The sequence below is a fragment of the Haliaeetus albicilla genome, chromosome 4 (genome assembly GCF_947461875.1).
Source record: "Haliaeetus albicilla chromosome 4, bHalAlb1.1, whole genome shotgun sequence".
NCBI classification, from domain to species: Eukaryota; Metazoa; Chordata; class Aves; order Accipitriformes; family Accipitridae; genus Haliaeetus; species Haliaeetus albicilla.
This window is the reverse complement of record NC_091486.1, coordinates 35,474,433-35,494,716: the sequence shown is the minus strand read 5'-3', so window position 1 is coordinate 35,494,716 and position 20,284 is coordinate 35,474,433. Positions and strand designations below refer to the sequence as shown.

Genomic DNA, 20,284 nt, shown 5'->3' with positions numbered 1-20,284 from the left:
CACAAGGGTGAACAATGACTTCAATAACAAAAGCAATTTGTTTCCTTCCTACCACACCCTCTACCCACACAATTAAATGGATGTTTCAATAAAAGAAAAAAAAAACCCAAAACCCTACCAAGTGCCTGAATTCTGCTGCTAGACTTCCATTAGTAGATTCTTCCATGTTCATTACTTTTGTGTTTGTTCCCAAAATATTAAATTTCCTGAACCTTCACAAAGAGAGAGAGAAAAGAATTAAGTCTCAAATTCACTGAAAGAACCCAATATTAACATACCAAACTGTGATGTCACATACCCTTTGACGGAGTTCTTCTCACTTACATCTCTGTCAACAAAAAGAAAAGACAAATCTTTTCAAGATTCTGCCACAGAGAAAATGTCCATGTTTGTTTTAGTAGCTGACAGGTGACTGAGAACTGGCAAAATGCTTCTGTGAAATATTTTGTGTAAAAGAGGAGGCCATTGGTTCAAGCAGTCAAAATACATATTGTGCTACACAGGCTGTCTCTTACTGAGCCTTAAATTTTGCTATGGGGGCTTTATAATCAAAGAAAGTCCTTTCTTTTACTACATAGGTTTTAACTCTTGCTCTGAGAAAAAACCCTACACAGTACTGTCATTCTAAATCTGCTTTCAAACCATCCAACTTGTTGAATAAATTGCTGCATCACTTGAATCAGTTTTCCTACCACTCACGATTTTACTGAGTTGCATTATATCTGGTGCACTTCTCAAAGCCTCAGCTCACGCATCCACCTAAGAATTTCTTTTCCTTTTCCCCATTCCATGCAAGTTTCTGGACCCCAGAGCTGTTTCAAGTGAACAGAATGCCCCCTAAAGGCTTGAATAGGAAGACAAAAACCCACCTGCTTTCTTAAAAGCACAGCCATTGTCATTATTTTGGAGGGCCTGTTACATTTCTTCCCCTGCCCTTAAAGTGCTAAATTCATCTGAACTGTAGTGCTTGTAAAAAGCTGAACTTGCTTACAAAAGATTGGTAGTAGACTGTTTAGATTGCTTTAAGTTTTTCAGTAATTGAGAACATGTCACAGGTTAAAGGTAGACTGTTTATACCCCTAATTCAAAGACAGCTTTAGGATAGCCGGATTCCTCACTAGAGGCTACCCAAAAAGTAAGATATTTTAAAGACAAGGCTGAATTATGTGACTGGAAACAGTGGAGTTTGATGCTACGCTTTCATCCAGTGCTAGGCCAAGTGAAACACCCACAACAGAGAAGTGGTTTTGCAGTGCACGTGCTGTCCAAGTGCTGCTCTGTGCATAGACTGATTTAGCAGTAGTGAGCTCTCCTCAGTGCACCTGAGTGGAGCTGGTAGCAAGAAGCTGAGGCTGTCTGCACTTTGCGACATGTCTCTAACAGCAGAGAGAGATTTAGAGCAAGGGCATGGGTAAGAAAAAGGGAGGATATACCTGCTGCCATGGAGAACCAGCCTGCTCCTGGCCAACTCAACACTATGACTGCCTTTTGGATTTCTGAACATGGGGACTGCTTACCATTAACGTACACAGGGATGAGAAAAATGCAACGTACTTATCAAATAAAACTTTCACTTTCAAGTTGTAGTTCAACTCCTGCAATTTCACCAGCAATCTGGAAAGAGAAATTTTGTTTTAATAACTGAAATTGCAAAAGACAGGTTCTCTTCTATTGCATTGCTTATCACAGGTATATTTAAGCTGCACCACTCAGGGCCACATACAGGTTCCAAGCTTGCTCCATACAAGATAGCATTTAGAGAGGAACCTAGATGGGCAAATGAGTTGTTCTTTTGCATGACAAAGTGGACTGCATGTGTCTTCTGCTGTTTGGCTGTGTTTCTTATGCACTCAATACCCCCCCATTTCTGGTAAAGGGTAAAAGCTGAATGCAAGTTAAACTTTGCTAAACGATATCCCCCTGTCACATGGCACTTTCCTCCTCCTGACCTCAGCACTTGGGCTACAGTGTAAGATGTGCAATCCTCTCAGCTGTAGGAAGTCAATGACATGAAAGGCTTACCACAAAACAAGAAGGGGGAAGGGGAAAACATACCTCAGCTTTACAGTAAACTGTACTCCTGTCTTCAGGACTAATGGCCTCTGAGGATGTGTTGGCATGCAAGGCTGCCTCTCTACCACAAAGGAGCTATGGAAAGAACAGATCAAAGGCACTTTTATTTATCAACGTTGTCTTTAAGGAATAAGAAATTACATTAAAAGTGAACTTTAAAAGAACGGCAATTTACCAGTAGTACTATAGACTTCATTCATTCAGTTTCAGTCTACACAGAGGTCTGTGCACTGGTTTCTTTCATTTGTATCAATGGGGCTAGAAACATTCCAAGTATAAAGTGATTTCATAAGGGTTGGCTTTTCCTAAATACACTGATGGCTTGAGGAGGGAGAGCGCTACCTCAAAGTTCCCTGAAATCAAACAGCATGTAAACACTGTGATGTAACTAGCATAATCGAAGTGAGGAGTGTTGCTTCATTTGCCATTTGCAGTGCTTGCTAAATTCTTATGGTTACAGTGCTGTGAGACAGTGCTACATAACAATGTGTGCCCAAGGGCTAGATAAGCTAGCTGGGGATTTGACGAGGGCTAGCTAACCCCACGAAGCAAAATCCTGAGGCTAACCTGTTCTGATACACGCCAAACTGTTGCTGTCTCGGGCACTTTTTGTGTAGCACTGTGCTGTATAGACATAAATCCTGAAGTATTTCTACTGTTACCAAGTCCTAGGCAGCATGGAGACTTTTCCTTCCACTATACTCACAGGCAAGATAACTAAACAGCAGCTGAACTTCTACAGCTCTTCCTCATTGCCTTTGCTTCATTGAAAAGCAGCACCTGTGTCTTGCAATTGGAGATTAGTGGTCAAAGCATTTGAATGGGACTCTGGAAACCTGTGTTCTAGCCCTCTGTAACAGGATGTTACCTACTGTATCTAAGCCCCAGCTCTTGTCTGCTAGATTCAAGTCTTCTGCAGCATTAATTTTTGTCTACTGTATGTCTACAGAATGGGACTCTGATCTTACGTGGGGCAACTACCAGCTACAGTAACTTGCATCATAGAGAATATACAGAGGTAGGGCTGGCCTCCCTATGCTGGAGACAAGGAGGATGTGTCCAGAGACAAAGGGTTGGAGAATCTAGTGTGTATTTATCTTGGGCATAGCTTCATGCAGATGGTTTCTTGCCTCCATTTACTTGAACTTTGCAGGGCTGAAGCTTAAAGCAAGAAATGGACTAACAAACTAGCAGTTTGATTTTGTAATCAATGCACGCTGTAGCGTAGCTTCTCCGAACTTAAATAATGACTGATCACAAACCCTTTCCATGGGCCTAAACCTGTGGAAACCCTAGATAGGCTAAATCTCAAAAATGATCATTTAGTTTAATGTTTGTGACAAACTTAGGAAAACCTCAGAAAATGCAAAGTTAGCATGCAGGAAATATTGAGGGAACAGAAGGGAAGGTGCTCTCCATCCATTTATTCATGCAAACACAAAAAGACCCCTCTTGACTGTTACCTCTGGATGAGTTGTTTGAAAAGACTGTATGTTCGGTCCTGCAGAACTTGTTTATTTTTTGTGATGGGATCAGGGTCATAGGTAAACTTCTGTTCCAGTTCCTCAAGCTTTTTGAGCTGCTGACGAACTTGCTGTAGACTTTCAGCAACAATGGTGAACCTACAATTATACAATCTTATTACTTTTAGCATGTTTTTGTATTGTAATAATGCTGAGACACCAGTCAGGTGACTGTGCCTTTGGACTAGGCAGTGCACAAAGAACACTTCCTGCTCATTGCAAATGTGGTGAGCTAATAAAATCAATGAAATGTAGTTACGCTGTGACAGAATGAAAATGTGTAATGTAAATAATCAGTCTATTTCACAGATCTGGTGTTCCTTCATAACACAGTTCAAGTTCCTGTCCAGTGCAGTCCTTGACTAGAGACTTACCAGTTCTGTAGCTGGTCAAGACAGGCGTTGGGTGGGCCACCAATGCATGCAGTCTGTTGCCTGTGTTTCCACTCCACCAGCTCCTCATTAATAAGAGCACTCTGTGTGTGCTCTGTGGTGTTCAGCAGCTGTACTATCTTGTTCACCACTTCCTATGGAGAATATTAAATTACCCTGTTTATTAAAAATACTTCATACAGGAAAATAAGTACTATTTTAGCTCATGCTATCTGTCTTGCAAAACTCTGCAAGAACCTCGAAGTAATAGTTTCTGTCAACACATGATGTTTTCTAAAAACACTTTCTTCTTTTTAGCTGTGGTATTTGCTAGATTAAGTGGAGAAACAAAGCATATTCAGTATTGCTGAATTCTGAAGAGCTAGTGTCTTGCATCCAAGTCCCAAGTGTATATCTGGGATCACCCAGTGCTTGCTGTAGATTTGAGCACTGCAATGAGAGTGAGCACATTTAACTCTAATATAGCCACAGTTTTTTAAATCAGTGTTTTCCTCAAGATATGACATCTTTTTCCTTTCATTGTTCTTTTAGCTTTACCTGACAGTTTCATAAAGGTTGCTAGAAGAGAAATGAAATTGCTTACAGAGATCCTAGACTTTCAGTCAGGATGGAAAGAATGAAATCTTAGTTCAACTGAAAGTAGTAGAAAAGTTTTCTTTTGCATAATTTGTTATGTCAATCCAATGAAAATGAACATATGTTCAAAATGAAGTGCTGTTGCCTTCTGAAAGAAAACTTGAGCGCTACCTTTCTCTTGAGGTCAAGTGATAAAAACATCTTCTTGAGATTCATCTGTTCTTTCTTGAATTCCTCCTGCGACACACCATTGGACTCAAGCTCTGTAAAATAAGTCCCAATTGTGAAGGTGAGGCTGAAGGAGTGCTGAAGTATGGGTGGCGGAAACACTGCGGGGAGGAGGTGACCTCCCTGGCTAATGTCAAGTGAAGTATATTTTTAAAGCTTAAGAGAGGAAATATTTACTGTCTCCTAGATATTTTTTTTTATTCTTCCTTTCCCCCTTCTGAAGGGACACAGTCTATACTTAAAGCACTAATGCAAGGAAAAGCCACTATCCCAGTAATTGAGATGTAAATTTGCTTGCTTTTCAGAGCAAGAACTTGATTTAAAATAGTGATTACATTGTGTAAAGATACACACTGAGCTATTTGTTCTCATGCTGACTTCAGACATGAATCGTTCATATTACTCAACCTGGCAACAGATGTTAACTGTTATTTCAAGGGAGGATGTTTACAGCCTCCTGAGGGTAGCCCAGGCTGACAGATCCTACATAGTCACCCTAGCTACTACCTCTGCTGCCTACTGACCTTAAGTTAGAGGTTCCCATCTGCCTCACGGAAGTGCTACCTGCCCCTAAGTACAAAGAGCAAGACTGTGGCTCAATGCTCCCCTTAGTATCTTCTGAACGTGTCCCTCTTCTGAGGGACAGTCAACTGTCAATTTGTGTTGGAAACTGAAGCTTTTTCTAGAACAAAGTAGTGAAAAAGAGAGACGGATCTATATAATGAAACCAGTGTGGACTTAGAGCTGCATGTGCTTCCCTCAGTACACAAAAGCCTACAAAACTTGAAGCAGGAAGGCATTTGTGAAATACAAGATGGCAGAGAAGCCTAAACTTAACTATTTAGGTGTATGGTTGAACAAGTCAAAGTCTATAGGGTTTGCTATTTCTAGTAGCAAAGGGACATAAAGGACAAAGGAATGCTGCGTTAATAAAGAGGCTCTTGTCAGAACAGACAGATGCAGAGAATGCATTTTTCAGCAATTCAGGTTTTAGCATAAAGCAGAATTAATGAAGGAGGGACATTACCAGTAAGTTTGGCTGCATATCATTAGGTTTAGTTTCCTGACATAAGACAGCAGAGTTTACTCTTACAAACCATACGCAACAGGGTATGTCCTTGATACTCACCTCTATTCTGCAAGGTTTTACATTTAAAGTCATATTCATCTTGCATATCCTCTAATGTCTTGATGTCTTGCTCCACATCCTATAAGGCACAAATGAAGGTGGCCACAATTATTCAATACTTTCATGTAATGCAAGACTACTTCTGATTAGGAACTGCCTGGTACCAGCCCTTTACAGAGACGAAGTCCAGTTTTGTAGCAATGCCTTTTCCTGGAACTCCCTAACAGGAAATATCCCTAAACTTAATCACCTTCTATTCACTCTCCCTCCCTCTTCTCAGCTAACTAAAATCTGTTAATTATAAAATACCAAAAAGCCCTTACTGTCTAGCCATATAAGTTTAGGAGAGTTTAAGAGTTTACAAGAACCTAGGCTACAGTAGAAAAACTTGGAACAGCACATAGAATTTTAAACAAGATTTCAAATTCTTGGATATTGCTTGGAGAAAAGCTTTCTGTCATGACAGTATTTGTTAAGACAATAACCATCTATATACTAAATGAAAATCTATCTTTTAGTTAACAACAAATTGGTCAGTATATGATTTCTTAAGAGGGTTTTTTCAGTTGCTAGTATTTCAGATAGGTAAAATGTTGCTGAGATTTAGGCACAAGAAATTTGATCTTGCTAAACCAGTCAAATCCCAATGTGTATTATGGTGCTACTGATAAATAACTACTTTCTATTTTCAGACAATCACTCATTATAGACTTGAAAACCAAGCCATTCCATTATTTTTTGTCATTTTAGGAAGTTTATGTACTGAAAGCTTTTCAACATATGTGAAGCAACAAACACTACTTTAAATAGTTATACTATACTTACTATAACACTGTTTTTTACAGCCTTAACTTTTGCATCAAGCTCCTTCTGTTTGTCCAGCATCCCAATCACAGTGTTCTGTATGCTCCCCACTTCCATCTGAGGGAAGCAAGTAGAACAACAACAGAAGTCAAACCAGAGTGACGCATGACAGCAAATACTTTTTTCATTAACGTAAGTTAGTGGCTTTTGTTGACAAACAACATGATGAAGTATGGCTTGTTCTGATAAATCATACTAAGGTTTTATAATTTAAAATCGAGGTCAGGTGAATTTGCAAGAAACAAAGGAGAATTAAAAATGCCTGTTATGTGGTAATGCTGCATTTTTTCATCATAGCAATACAAGCTATAAACATATTCCATTTTCTCTCTGCACAAATCCATTATTTTGTTTGCTTATCTTCATGTATCTTCTAAATAAATCTCAAGAAAACAACAACCCTTTAGGCTGGATGACATCAAGTATTAGATTCATCTATACAAGATATGGGGGGAAACAGGCTAAGAGCCAGAACAAGATAGGTTTGCGTATAGGCAAATGGGGTAACCTGGTATGCAGTTTCTTTCCTACAAGGGATTTGAGCACATTTTATATCTCTGTATAGTTTCTTTGAAAGCTGATCTCAATACCTCTCAATACCTCAGTTTATTGCATGACATCACTCAGGGAGAACTGCAGTAATCTGAAAGACAGGATTTTCTGTTCCACACATTAACAGTACTATTGGTGTTAAAAACTTGCTGTTCCTCCAATGTGGGACAGTCAGGTATGCATTATTGCTCTGATTAACACTTCAACTTACACTAAGGCCATCTAAAGTATTTCTTTTGGTAAACTGCCAAAGGTCCCCCATCATAGATTTAAGTCAGACTATTACAGCAATCTAAGCATACTCTAACATTCAGGATTCTCCTTTGGTTTTTATGATGCTTTTAATTGTGCCTGCTCTGCATTTTATCTTCTCAGCTTTGAGAAATGAGAACACTTACCAGAAAGCAGACGTAGGGCATGGTGTTGTACCTACTGCCAACAGTAAGTGTAGGAGGACTTATTTCTCTTTTTGATGACCCAAATATATTGCATGCTGCCAGAATAGAAACTGAACAGCTGTGCTGCAGCTGCAAGGGCTTTGTCAGAGTCACATTTTTAGAGGAGCTGTTCTGGACACAGCTGCATTAGGACCCTTGTTGAAAGCCTGTGCCCGAGTGCTGCTCTCACTCTAACACTACGTATTCAAAAACTTGCCCTAAAGGGAAGTATGTAAGTATCGGAACTTAACATGCTCGGTTAGTCATCACTTTACTACTACATAAGTAGATTACATCTAGCTATATAGTTTGCATGCCTTTCCCAACTGCAGATTTTTTTTTATTGCAAAACAGTTCTCCTTGCAAAGGAAAAAGCAAGAAGATGAAAAATCAGAGAATAGATGAGGAAGGAGAAGAATATGGCTTTACCTATGGTTCAGAGGAAAGAAATGGGCTTCTTTTAAAAAACAAAAATAGAAAGAAATACTTGGAGATAACTGGGAAGGAGAACAATGCATCATTTTCCCAGAAAGACAGTCCAGAGAAGCACCAAGGCTCAGTTGCTTAATACAGAGTAAATTAAGGAGTAAAATGCAAAAGAAAAAAGCTAAAATCTTGCTGGAGAAATAAGACAAGCACTAATTATTAAACTGTAATAAAATCTGATGAGCACATCAGGCTATAGTACAGAAGCATTAAAAAAATGCATAGCTTTTACATCACTCAAGGCATAAAAATTACATCCTGGCCATCTCCCCTCCAAATGCTTCATACAGCACAAACAAGCCACACTGTCCAGCTGGTACATATACAGTGTTCACTCTTCTGTCTTTAAGAAACATATTGCTGCAGAGAGAGGACAGTCTGTTTCCTCTTCCAGTCTTCTTCCACTCCCCCTGTCCCAAATAATAGGAAAGAGTAGATACAACTGCAGTAAACATTCCAAGACTGTTACCTGATTTGACAACTGGGCACTGTTCAGTATTTTCCTCTCTTCTTTCAGACAGTTGTAGATGATCATTGCCATGTGTATTGGGTCTTCTTGGAAGTTATCCTGGCATTAGAGACAGTCTATTGTTAAAGTTCATGCCCATAATTTCTTGTCCTTCAGTAAACCGATTGGCAAAAAGATTAGCGGGTGACTGTGTGTTTCCTTCAGGGCACATACTGCTCATAGCACGCTCCAAGACTACAGGGAGTGTGACAGCTACAACCATCTCCAAGAATGAGTTTCTGTTTAAGTTCATTAGTGTACAAAGAGATGGGACTTAGCACAAAATAACAGGAAAGGGTCAGAGGCATTACTGGGAGAAGTGAGATACTACCCTGCAGTCCTAGAGAGAGCTCATCCTCTCTCTCGAGCCTTTGAAGTATAGCTGCTGGATTTAAAGGGCGCTTGTTCTAGTTTGACAGGTACAGCTCTTCCACAGTGATCTAAAGGAGATATGTTAGCTGTGATTTATAAATGCATAGTTAAGGCTGGATACAAATTCAACCTTACTGTTCTACATGCATACAAAGTTGAAACATGCTCTGGATTGAGTACTGCCCTTCTCCGCCCAGGATGGTGCTGCCCCAGGGGGTTGCTGAGCTGTACCAGCCTTTTTGACTGACCTTTTCTTGCTGATCTATAGTTATTATCAGATAAGTACAGCCTGGTCATGTTCTCCTCTCTTCAGAAAACGGTCCCCTAGTCACTGACTTGTGCTGAGGAGAAGCTAGGTGTGTGGGAAATAGACTGTGGAGAAGGTGACTCTATGGAGGATCCTCTGGCATAGAGCCCTACAGGGAGGAAGCAAGGTCTGACTAACGAAAGTAATTAAGTCCACTAAGGGTATGTTCTGCATTGTCACTCACTACCAATTGCTTTGGCCCTTTTCTTTGTCAGTAGAATATGATGCACAGAAGTGCTGTCTAATGACAAGTCCTTTGCTATTAAATGTAGTTCTGCAGTTATATGGGAAGAAGTCCTTCCCCCGTGTTTCTTCTGCATCAGAAGCTTATTAGGACACTGACGAAACCAGCTGGGGAAGTGGTGGGGTAAGTGAAACTACGTTCGAGTAAGTGCTCCAAATACATATAGTAAACACCTCACAAACTACAACTTTCTTTTTTTCTAGAGTTCTCAGAAAATGTATCTGTACTGGTAATGAAACTGTAACTTTCTAGCCAATTAAAACAAAAATGGAGCCACATTTGAATTCTGACTTTTAAATTAGGATTCTCACACATTCTCTGTGAAAATCTCTCACGGTAGGGTAGTTTGCTTAGAGGCATCCAACTGCACTATTGAAGCAATTCAGGCAAATGTATAGGCATATACCCCAGCCATACCTGAAGATTACGTTTGCTCTTCCTTATGTTGTGTTGCAGTAAAAAGTTGTTTTCTATCAAGAATCTACTAAATTGGTCATCCAGCTGTGACAGCAGGTCATGGAATAACACCGTAGCAAAAGATACATTGTTGGCTGCATGTTCCCTAGAATAATTAAGGCATGCTTGTATTAAAAACACTTTCAATAGAGCATTCAAGAAATACATACAGGAGTACCTTATTTTTAATCCCAAACTCCAGTTGTAGCAGATGCAATCAGTAATAATTACCTTCAAACATAAGCCAGTTTCATTCTCTCAACTTTGACTTTACTTTCCTTGATATAGAAATGTCGCGTTTCTCTGTATTATTCTTGCCATGTTCTGTGCAACTTCATTTACTCATTCCGTGCACATCAAGAAGCTAAAAGTGAACCTGATGCATGTGCATGTTGTACCACTCTTCTAAAAGAAGACACTGCACAGAAATCTTGGCAAAAGCTCAAAGTCTGCAAACAGCGAGAGACTGAGCTGCCAAGGTCTGATCGATCTTAAAACAGCTGCTTTTGTTAGAGACCAACCAAGGGAAATATGAGATAGTACACTTGTTACTCTAGGTGTCAGGCCCCTCTAGAAAGCCCTGAAGAGGGGCAGGGACACAGGCTATAGCACCCACACAGCTACTTAAGTGTCCTACCAGCAAAGGTTCACCTAGCAGCTTGCTTCCCCAGTGTTTTTCTGCTGCCCATAACAGCATGTACGAGAACATTGCTCATCACACAACCTGAAGGCCAGTTTCTATGCTTACCAATCCTGATTCTCCAGCCACTGTGCCAGGTACTGCCTGATTTCCATAGGAAAGCTGTCATCGTATAGCTGGTGAACTTGCTCCAAAAACTTGGAATCAAGTTGCTGTAGCTGGTACCACTGAGTCATCCTGAGGAGGGCAAAACAAAAATCAGTGTAAATGTTTAAGTAGTATTTGGACTAAACTGCAAATCGGCAAAATTGGAGGAGTAGGAAGGAAAAGTGTTTCCAGCAAACAAAACCATTTTATTTTCATCTGTAACAATTGTAGAAAGCTAATGATTAAAACTAAACACAACTTCTTCTGTGCTTGTTTTAATAAAAAAAAAATAATTGCAAATTAAGAGAGTGTGCTATTGCATGAAAAATAACTCAAAGCTGTATCACCCTTCCCTATGAAATGTGTTTGTTGTTTTTTTTTTCCTTTGAAGCCCTTTTCACAGCATTTAGGGTACAGGTAGTGTTACTGCTCTCTTGCTTAGTAGGGATATGGGAATGAGGACCTATGTGTTTGATACCTGTACTCTGCAGGATCAAGACCCTGTTATGTGGAGTTTCACCTTTTGTTGGTGCAGATGTATTCCCCATTGCCACAAGGTGGAAAAAGTGTGAGTGGAAAATCAAAGAAACCTTTAGGGGCCCGTTTTCAGGTGTTATGTGCGTCGTCACTTTATGCTCTGAAAATGGACTAGATCTCAAGTCAGTTTAAATGGAGAAGTATTGGAGAACTGTTTTTTTCTACTATATGCTTTAGTTCTCATGATCAAATTTTCAGACACAGGTTACTTAAAATGAACTAATATGACTGAGAGAAGTCATGCTGTACAATAACAGTTCTATAACAGAGTGGTTGTGTGTTCTGATGTATGGCCTCTGGCTGCAGACCAGTTACTATCTCCTCACTGGGCTGCAGGTTAGCGTCCTGTAGTGGAAGTGGCATGTAAAGATATGTCCAAGGAACAGTCCAGGCTGAGAACAGGGGTGGTGAGACACAAGTCCAATTGCATCTGCAACTTTTAAAAAAGGGTGACAGTTCCTACGCAAGGAACAGGGCAGCACTGGGGTGGAGGACTATCTTATACATGGTTTCCTGCCAAATTCATTAGTGTTTGTATGTCAGTTCCCTCAGCTGCTGAGTGGCATACGCTATGCATGAGAAGCAAATGAGAGTTAAAACTGCTATTATGTTTGAAGTGAGGGCTTTGAGGATTTTGATGTGCATGGGATTTGGACTACAGGTAACACAGCACTTGAATATGCTGTAGTGGCATCAAGGCAAACAGTTAGAGATGACATTGGTGAGGAAAGCTGGAAGAATTTGTCTCAATGCATGAAGTGAGTCCGTCGTTTTCCCTAGTGCTTAAATGAAGATGTACTCCAATCTCTCTGTGTCTTAAAGCGACTAGACTGGGAGAGGACCTGGGCGTGGTGGCGGAGAACCAGCCGAAGAGCCGGTTACAGTGCAATACGATATTGCAGCAAATGCACCCCTTGGGGACGCAAGATGAGAAACACTGAAAAAGTGGTAAGTCGGCACCTTTTTGTAGAGAAGGCATTAGAGAGACCAATAGTGGGACACAGGGCTCAGCTGGCCATTGACAAACTGACAAGCGAGGTGGTGTAGGCCAGAAAGGCCGTTTTGCTGTTCTGCCTTCCCTTGGGTATGGGCAATAGGATCGCAGTCCGTGTGCACCTCTGGAGAAAAGGGGCCTTATCTGCAGCTGTGCGGGTCTGCGCGCTTCGGTAACACCCGTGCTCGGGGTTGCCTTCCGCCGCTTAGCTCGGGCACCTTCCTGGCTGCGCTCTAACTACGTTCAAACCCCGCCGCCTCCTAGCAATTCCGTTCTTCGTGTCATTCCCGACTTCCCGAGCGATCGCCGCCCAACCGCGCGCGGCAGTTCGGGAGCAAAGGGCGAGGGACAGCCGTCCCTGCCGCCTGCGACCTAGCACGCCTTCCCCCCGCCACCGCGGCTCGGCCGGCCCGTGTGGCGTGTCCCTCCCCGGGAGGGCGGGTAGACCTGCCAGCCCCGGCCCGCTCTCCCCGCAGCCGTTGGCGACCGTTAGCCACCCACCCGCGCGCGCGCGGCGCCCGCACTTACTCGTGGGAAGAGGCTGCGCTTCCACTCCGCGCCGCGACCCTCGCTCGCGCCGACAAATACCCGCAGAGCCGCGGACCGGCGGCTGGTGGCAGGGCCAATCAGAGCCCGGCCCCCGCGGCCTCGGCCAATGGGAGCGCGGCGGCGCCGGGCTGCCCCGCCCACGGCCCTTTCCCTTCCCCGTGGGGGAGGCGGGGTGTTCCCGGCGCGGCGCTCCCCCCCTCCCCGGCCTCCGGGCCCGCCGGCCACACCGGCGAGCTGCGCCGGGGCCCGCCGGCCGGCTGTCCCTGATAGTTGCGCAGGGTTTGCCGGCAGAAGCACCGCACGGATAACGTAGAGAGAGGTTGCACCTGTCAGGGAAAGGCCGTCCGGCGGCGCGGCGACGCTGGCAGTGGCAGGCGAGGCAGAAACCGGGTGAGCGCCGTCCCCGGGGACCGGCCTCCGCTTCTGTCGGCTTGTGGCGCTCCCGAGCAGCGTTCGGAGCAGGGCGGTGTTAGGAGTCTGGAAAGGTGTGAGAGAAGGTGCAGCCGTTGAGAAGGAGCCAGCAGACGTTTAAGAAGTAGGGTTTGTGAGCAGATGTACCGGGTGCGAGGGAAGCCCGGGCTGCTGCCCCGGAGGGAGGTGGTGCGGTCCCGGTGTCCCCACGGGAAGGGGGGCGACCTTGTCAGGAGTGGAGACCGCGAGGAGATGAGTCCCGCTGCCCCAGGAGGAAAGGCACTGACGTGCAAAGCTCAGCGGGCCATCTCCAGACGGCAGCCCAGGACGGCAAGCCAGCCCGCGGGGGGGCTACTCTGAGGACGCCACAGGTTCCCTTACACTCCGCGCGCACCCCGCGGCCTTAGCCCCTGAGGAGCTGTTACTGCACCGCCGTGCCGCGCCCCCCCTCACCTCTCGGGTAAGGCTCTGGGAGCCGCGCCGACGACCCTTCCCAGGGACCAGCCCGACGGGGCGTGCGGGGGCCGGCTCCCGGCTGCACCCCGCCGACCCCGGCCGGGCGTACTGCGCAGGCGCGGCGGCGGCGGGAGGGGGAGCGCCGAGGCGGGAACAGCCGCACCACGTGACTTCGGGGAAAGGCGGCAGGGAACTAGAAAGGGCCGGCTGAGGGGAAGGCGAAAGCGAAAGCCGTGGCGGCCCGGACGCGGCCGCGGCCCCGGCGCCGCCCCCCCCCGGCTCGCCTTCCCCCCCGGCTGGCCTCACGGCTGGCGACGGCCGCCGCAGCGTCCCCTCTCTGACAGCCGAGCGGTCGGCCTCAGCGGCGAGAGCAGCCGCTTCGGGCCCCGGGCGGTGGCTGGCCCCCGGGCCCGGGCCCCTGGCCCCTGGCGTGGCGGTGCCAACCGCCCGGCCCGGCCCGGCTTTCCCTACCTAGGCAGCAGCGGCTTGTTTTCCTCATCGTCGCGATATATTGGGGTTGAAAGCGCAGGAGGTTAAAAGTAGTCCTGAACTGTAAGCAGTAGGAAGCGACCTGCTTCTCACCTTTGCAGTAAGAAAATCTTCCGGTTTTCAACACCTCTTGGTGAAATACTGGGTTGGTGTAGTAATGGGCTGGCCCTGGAAAACAATAGCTGGCGCGTAGAAGTCTGCAAGGGTGGCCAGTCTCAACCGGCTGCGTTGCATGGGTGGAAGAAAGGCGTGCAAGTGCAATAAAGGATTGTACAAACACAGTTGCGATTGTTAGTTTATGAACTGTAACATGGATTTCCACGCAAGTTGCGGAAACTAAGAATGCTTATGCAGGCGGCTGAGTGTTTTAATAGTTCCCAGCTTTTTGTCAGTTGAGAATTCTTATCTTTTGATAAAAAGGTTTCCTTCACGGTATCTTTCTTGCATCAGTCTTACTCTCTAGGATGCCGTTACTGCTACTTAGACACGCATCGTCTTGTTTGATCTTGTCTCATGTTATGAAGTGTCAACAAAGACCAGAAGAATGACAGTCCAGGCTTTGGTGCAAGTCTCCAGGAGACTTGGATCCTTTTTGGTATCCTTTGTATCCCCCTCTCTCCTCCGATGGAGGAAACAATTCTTAGTCCATGGAAGAAATAAGTAAATAGAAGGTCTGTTTGGTAAACATTGTGGTATGAAATGCTACTAAGTAGAGATAAATGTGGCTATAGATAAAAGCTATAATAGAAGGTAACTGACAGTTTTTACATTTGTTTAATTCGAATCATTACAGTGATGTGGCAAGACACAGAACACAGAACAATTATGCGATTTTTTTTCCGCCCCGTTATTTTCTACTTTGCTGCTGCAAAACACAGTGAAAGCACAAGCAGGGTTAGTAAAAGTACTTAAAAGCAGATGTTTTGTTTCTTCTGGCAGTACCTGAGGCAACCCTTTCAGCGTGCTTTTCCACACCCCACCCCCCGTCATTTTTCTAGAGAACCCTGTTCTTACTCAGTGGCATAAGGATAAAATTCTCACTTTTTTAATGGAAGGAGGCTTGGGCTGTATACGTTTAACTTCTAGAAAATGACTAATGACTCCAACGTTCCTCTAAAGCGGGAACTGATTTGAAGTAATATGCCTTTCACGTAAATGTTAAATCTACCCCACTGCAAAATCTGTTTTAAAACAGAAGCAGAAACTGTCATGCCAAAACCTGATCCACAGTGCTATTCAGTAACATGAAATATAGTGTTCAAGTCAAGACTTGAGAGTTTTGAAGAGTTGCTTTGTACAGAGAGCAGGGAGGAAGGACAGAGAAGTTTGATTCACATGCCATGCGTGGACCTTTTTTACAGTACTTCTCATGAAGCTTAGGTGGTCAAAAGCATAGGGTACCCTCCATTTTGTTTGTATTAATATTGTGAGAACAGGTTAGAATGAAAAGGCATGCAATAGCTGATGTGAGGTGAAGTTACATTTGCTGCTTTAGAAATCTGTTACTGCTTGTAGTTCAGACTTGAGATCAACAAAATGATGGCAAGACTCTATTTTTGTTGTATCTTGAAAAAATTCCACAGAAGTCCAGGTATCCAACTTTAAGCCAAAATCTGCTTTTATTCATACTGGTCATATAAATTAAAGACGTTTCCAAACTATATACACAATTGCTGTTATTTTTCTGGCAAAATATTTATACATGATGCTTTCTGAGAGGAAATGACTTCCTATCTGCAGCTTGCTTTGAATCACTCAGATCAATGAAGAGAGACATGGTTGTTCATTTAAAACCTGCTCCCATGTATCAGAGAAATATCTCATTACTCTGTTTCCATTCGCTTGCTTTCAACTAACGTCAATAATATGGGTGAGTGGAGTGAGTAAAAAAGGAGAAATGAAAGTAAAATCCAGGTCTTACTGATTCAAGGAGGTTATGTTTTCATCCCAGATATCTAATTTGTACCTACTCAAGAAGAGTGTAAGGTGCAAATGCTCGAGTGTTCGTATGTATTTTAAGAACTTTGCATGCTTTAACCATGTATTCTGCAGACAACAATTAAATCTTGAATGAGCCTGCATATATGAAATACAGTGGTCTTGAATTGCCTCTTTATTTTATTAACTGAGTTTTTAGAGATAATACCAGGGAAAAAAAAACAACAAACCCGAACAATCCAAACACAGCACTAAACAGTGACTGAAAGGAAAAAAAAAGGTAGTTTACCACTTATATATAAAAACTAGTTATTCTGCTTATTAAATGAGTCTCTGACAGGCATGTAGTATTCTGTCATGTAGCATGAATTGCCCAGTGGTCAGCAGATGCTGCAGCTCCTCAGTAACTTTTTAAAAACTGTGCTTCCCAGTCCATATTTACCAGGTAGTATCCAAACTCTGTCAAATCAGGATTTTTTCTTTGTAGACTTTCTGATAGTACTTGCTGTAGTATCTGAATGCTTCATGCACAAATAGATTTACTTCTGCAGCTATTTTGTGAGAGGGGTAAGTTTTACTAACCCTCTCTTTCAGTGGCAAAATGGAGGCAGCCTTTTTCACACCACAAGTGTTGTGTCTGTTTCCTTTCTGGAACTCCCTTCTCTTCCCATCCTTGCCTGCCTGCCTGCCTTCCACAACTTCTGCTGTGGTGGCAGATAAAAATCTATGCTGAAGGTGGTTCATCTTTGGGAAAAAAGCAAACCCTGGACACCTATGGGACATTCAAGCTCAGGGGGATGAGAATCTTTGCTTTAAAATAGAAGCTAAATCAATGGTATACAAGGTGATGATTAAACAGAAACTATTTAACATAATAAATCCTAACTTCCCCCAAAACATTAACTTCTTCAGTTATCCTTATATGCTGTTTTCAGAAGCAAAACATTTTGTTCTTATACTCTCATATTTACAGCAATTCTGTGGATGTTAATTCCGCAAGTAAAATTTATACCTGCTGGACCCCACTGAAGTCAAACGACTTCCATGCCAGAAAGGATCTGGCCTTTTATCAGTGAGGACAGCAATTCTGACTTGCAGGAAGCTATTTGTAATCACTAGGGAGAAGATTCCTGGTTTACATGGTATTGATAACAGAAAGAGGCCCAAGAATAACATCATAACGGTTTCCAGGAAATGCTGATATACAAAGATGACCAAAAAAAAAAAAAATTACTGCATCTTTAACCCATCCAGTGTTCACGTGATTACTAATTTTTCCAGTATGTGAACTTCAGTCAGTTGAGTAAGGAGAGCTCAGCTAGAAGAAAAGAAGGAAAAGATTAGTCTCATGGGAGTTACTGCTGTTCATTCAAAAACAATTGCAGATGAAACCTTCTTTGGCTCAAGGTAACTGCTCTGTCATTTTGACAATGTAATACAAACTGGTAAGGATCTGAGGATCCTGTTCTAATTCTTTACAAAATATAGGAATGGTCATTAGAAAACACTGTGTGGGAAATAGTTGCAATAAAAATGATACATATTTTTATATGAACTTTTGTGGTTCTTGGAGCCTATGGATATGTATAGCAGGGTTCTTACTGGAGTCTTGTTTTCCTGATGGGTAGGGGAATCGGGGGGGGGGGGGGGGGGGGATAAAAGGGAATTCAGCAAGACTGCAGAAAGTATATCTTGCTAAGACTGAGTTACTGAGTTGTAGGGTATTTTGTCCTGCTGCAGATTTCACTCTAGTTCTCTGCATCTTACACTTTTTTTTTTTTATTGGCATCTCATGGAGAAAAAGTATTGCTTTAATAATTGCAGATTGTGTGCTTACTCTACTTAGACAGCTCTTCACCAGGGTCGATTGTTGTGTGAATTTGGGATGATGGAGAAAAAACCTCCCTATTTTCCTCATTTCCATTTAGCAAAGTAAATAGAATGGAAAAAGGAAGGAAGGAAGAAATTTTTTAGAAATCTTTCAAAACTATTCCACCCCCCCCCCAATTTCTATCAGAACTTGAAAACGTTTCTAGTAAGAGCCTCCAGAAATTCACCTAGCATCTAGCAGCATTGAACCACTTATCTAGTACCCTTAAAAACTGCAACATGATTGTATTTGATTGTCCCAATTCATCACCTAACACATTCTTTTTGTGCGGTTATGACCCCAAAAGATGGTAATGGTCACAGCTCATTTGGAAGCTCTGGACAGAACTGGTTTGAGAATTACTGTGCATGCTAAAAGAAACCAAAAATGTTTGGAGCCTGATGATAAACAAAAGTGAAGCCAATTATTCTTTTCACTGCTGAAACTTTAGGAAATACAACACAAATGCAGTTTAGAAGGTCAGAGCTGTTTTCATATGTACAAACCAAACAACAAATGAGTGGGAACAGGTCTCAAACTGGGTGTGGTAGGTTTTAACGCAGAATTTTCATTCAGGCTAGTATTTCAGTTTTAGCTGAAGAACTAGTTTGTCATGAGCGTTATCAGAGAAAAAGGTGAAGAAGCAAAAAAAGATACTTTGCTCTTGAATAGATCTTCAGCTTGGTGTATATTAAAAACTCCTCTATTTGTATATAAAGTTTAACTGTGCTTCCAATCATCGACAGTCAGGATTCTGGTTTAGTTTTGTTCTGTTTGTGGGTGAGGAGGAGTGTTTACAGAAAGGCATTTGAAGGGGAGTTGACAGGCTTTTAAATACATAACCATTTTAAGATCATAAATCATTGAACATACAGAAAACTAAGAGCTAGTATTAAGAAAGGAGGTTTTCTTTTAAAGCTGTTAAAGCCAAACCACTGTAGCGTTTCCTGATAGAAGTCTGCTGGAGAAATCCCCAGTGGGTATACATCAGTGCTCCAAGTACTCTAAGCCATGAGGATTTGGAACACAATTTCTAGTCAATAAGTAAAAAAGGAAAATATTTTTAATAGGACATTGGTACAGTATTTTCCCAACCTTTCTGTATACTTAGTGAATATTAATTTTATTTAATTGACTTTTAATTTCTCACTTTGGCATCCCATGTAGAAACTTGCAGCATGGCAAAGTTGTGCAAGTTTGCTGAATTGGAAATTTTTATGTTCCTTGTGCAGCTTCCCTGAGCAAGTTGAGTCCTTTGTGCTATCTACAGAATTAGTGTAATTGTTATGTATTTGTCAATATAAAGGCTTTGTGCAAGAACTATGGGATCTTTGAATAATGACATTCATGGTTCATTGGCCAGTGTGTCAGACAATTTCATATAACACAGTGCTTCCAAGTATGCTTGCAGCATCCTGTCCCATTTCGAATAGGAAACGTCTGTACCATCGTTTCTGAATGTAATACAGCAAATGATGAAAGAGCTCTAATTTTTTCATAATTGTACAAGCAGCCTTTTTATAACCAGCATCCGAGTTGTACATGTCCTGTTTGCTTAGTATTAACTTATGAATGGAAAAGTTTGCAACATACAGCAGTTTCAATCACTGTGGGACTCAGGTGTTCTCTCAGCACAGCATAAACGCTTGGAGACATTGGAAGAAGATCTGACGGAGAATGTGGATCTGTAGAATCATTTAAGCTTAAAAAAAAAAAACAAAACAAAAACCACAAAAATAATCTTAAAAGCAACCTAAATCCCTCTAACTTGATGCGCAGCAGTGGAGTATGGTGAATGCTTATTAAGTTAGTTAAGCCTGTACTCGGGCTTCCTGGTGGCCCTGTAAGCACATGCCAACAACCTGGTAGACATTTAAAAATGTAGGAGATGGGACCAAGGGAAGAGAGGATAAACCTGACTCTGTAATGTCAGCTGCTGGAGAGAAAAAGGAGGCAGTGAAAGATCAGAGTAGATCAGAGTACTGGAAAGTCTGCATTCAATTTTTACAAATGTTTTGCCACATGGATGCGAAAAGCACTGTAGAAGTGAAGTTCTTTACTTCCTTTTCTTGTCCTTAGCAGTCCTTGGCCAAATAAAAACACGTG

The 20,284-nt window shown here is 42.6% G+C and overlaps 2 protein-coding genes across 4 annotated transcripts in view; both read right to left on the bottom strand.

Annotated features, from left to right (window-relative positions):
- STAT1 (signal transducer and activator of transcription 1) overlaps nt 1-13,870 on the bottom strand; it is a 29,130-nt gene extending 15,260 nt beyond the window's left edge. Inside the window, exons 1-13 of the mRNA XM_069781873.1 lie at nt 13,341-13,870; nt 10,896-11,024; nt 10,109-10,253; nt 8,730-8,828; nt 6,747-6,842; nt 5,922-6,000; nt 4,736-4,827; nt 3,971-4,122; nt 3,537-3,695; nt 2,056-2,148; nt 1,555-1,614; nt 299-328; nt 119-212 (exon numbers count right to left, since the gene is read on the bottom strand). Of these exons, the coding sequence (XP_069637974.1) occupies nt 119-212; nt 299-328; nt 1,555-1,614; nt 2,056-2,148; nt 3,537-3,695; nt 3,971-4,122; nt 4,736-4,827; nt 5,922-6,000; nt 6,747-6,842; nt 8,730-8,828; nt 10,109-10,253; nt 10,896-11,023 (1,227 nt within the window). The 5' untranslated portion in view covers nt 11,024; nt 13,341-13,870. The remainder of the gene's footprint in view (nt 1-118; nt 213-298; nt 329-1,554; nt 1,615-2,055; nt 2,149-3,536; nt 3,696-3,970; nt 4,123-4,735; nt 4,828-5,921; nt 6,001-6,746; nt 6,843-8,729; nt 8,829-10,108; nt 10,254-10,895; nt 11,025-13,340) is intronic.
- A 2,100-nt stretch (nt 13,871-15,970) lies between these two features.
- STAT4 (signal transducer and activator of transcription 4) overlaps nt 15,971-20,284 on the bottom strand; it is a 43,382-nt gene continuing 39,068 nt past the window's right edge. The window contains exons 23-24 of one of the 3 annotated variants that reach the window (XM_069781876.1): nt 19,772-19,845; nt 15,971-17,626 (exon numbers count right to left, since the gene is read on the bottom strand). In XM_069781876.1, the coding sequence (XP_069637977.1) occupies nt 19,779-19,845 (67 nt within the window). In that variant the 3' untranslated portion in view covers nt 15,971-17,626; nt 19,772-19,778. Of the gene's footprint in view, nt 17,627-19,771; nt 19,881-20,284 lie in introns of all 3 variants that reach the window. The other 2 variants (XM_069781874.1, XM_069781877.1) reach the window with 2 other exon arrangements.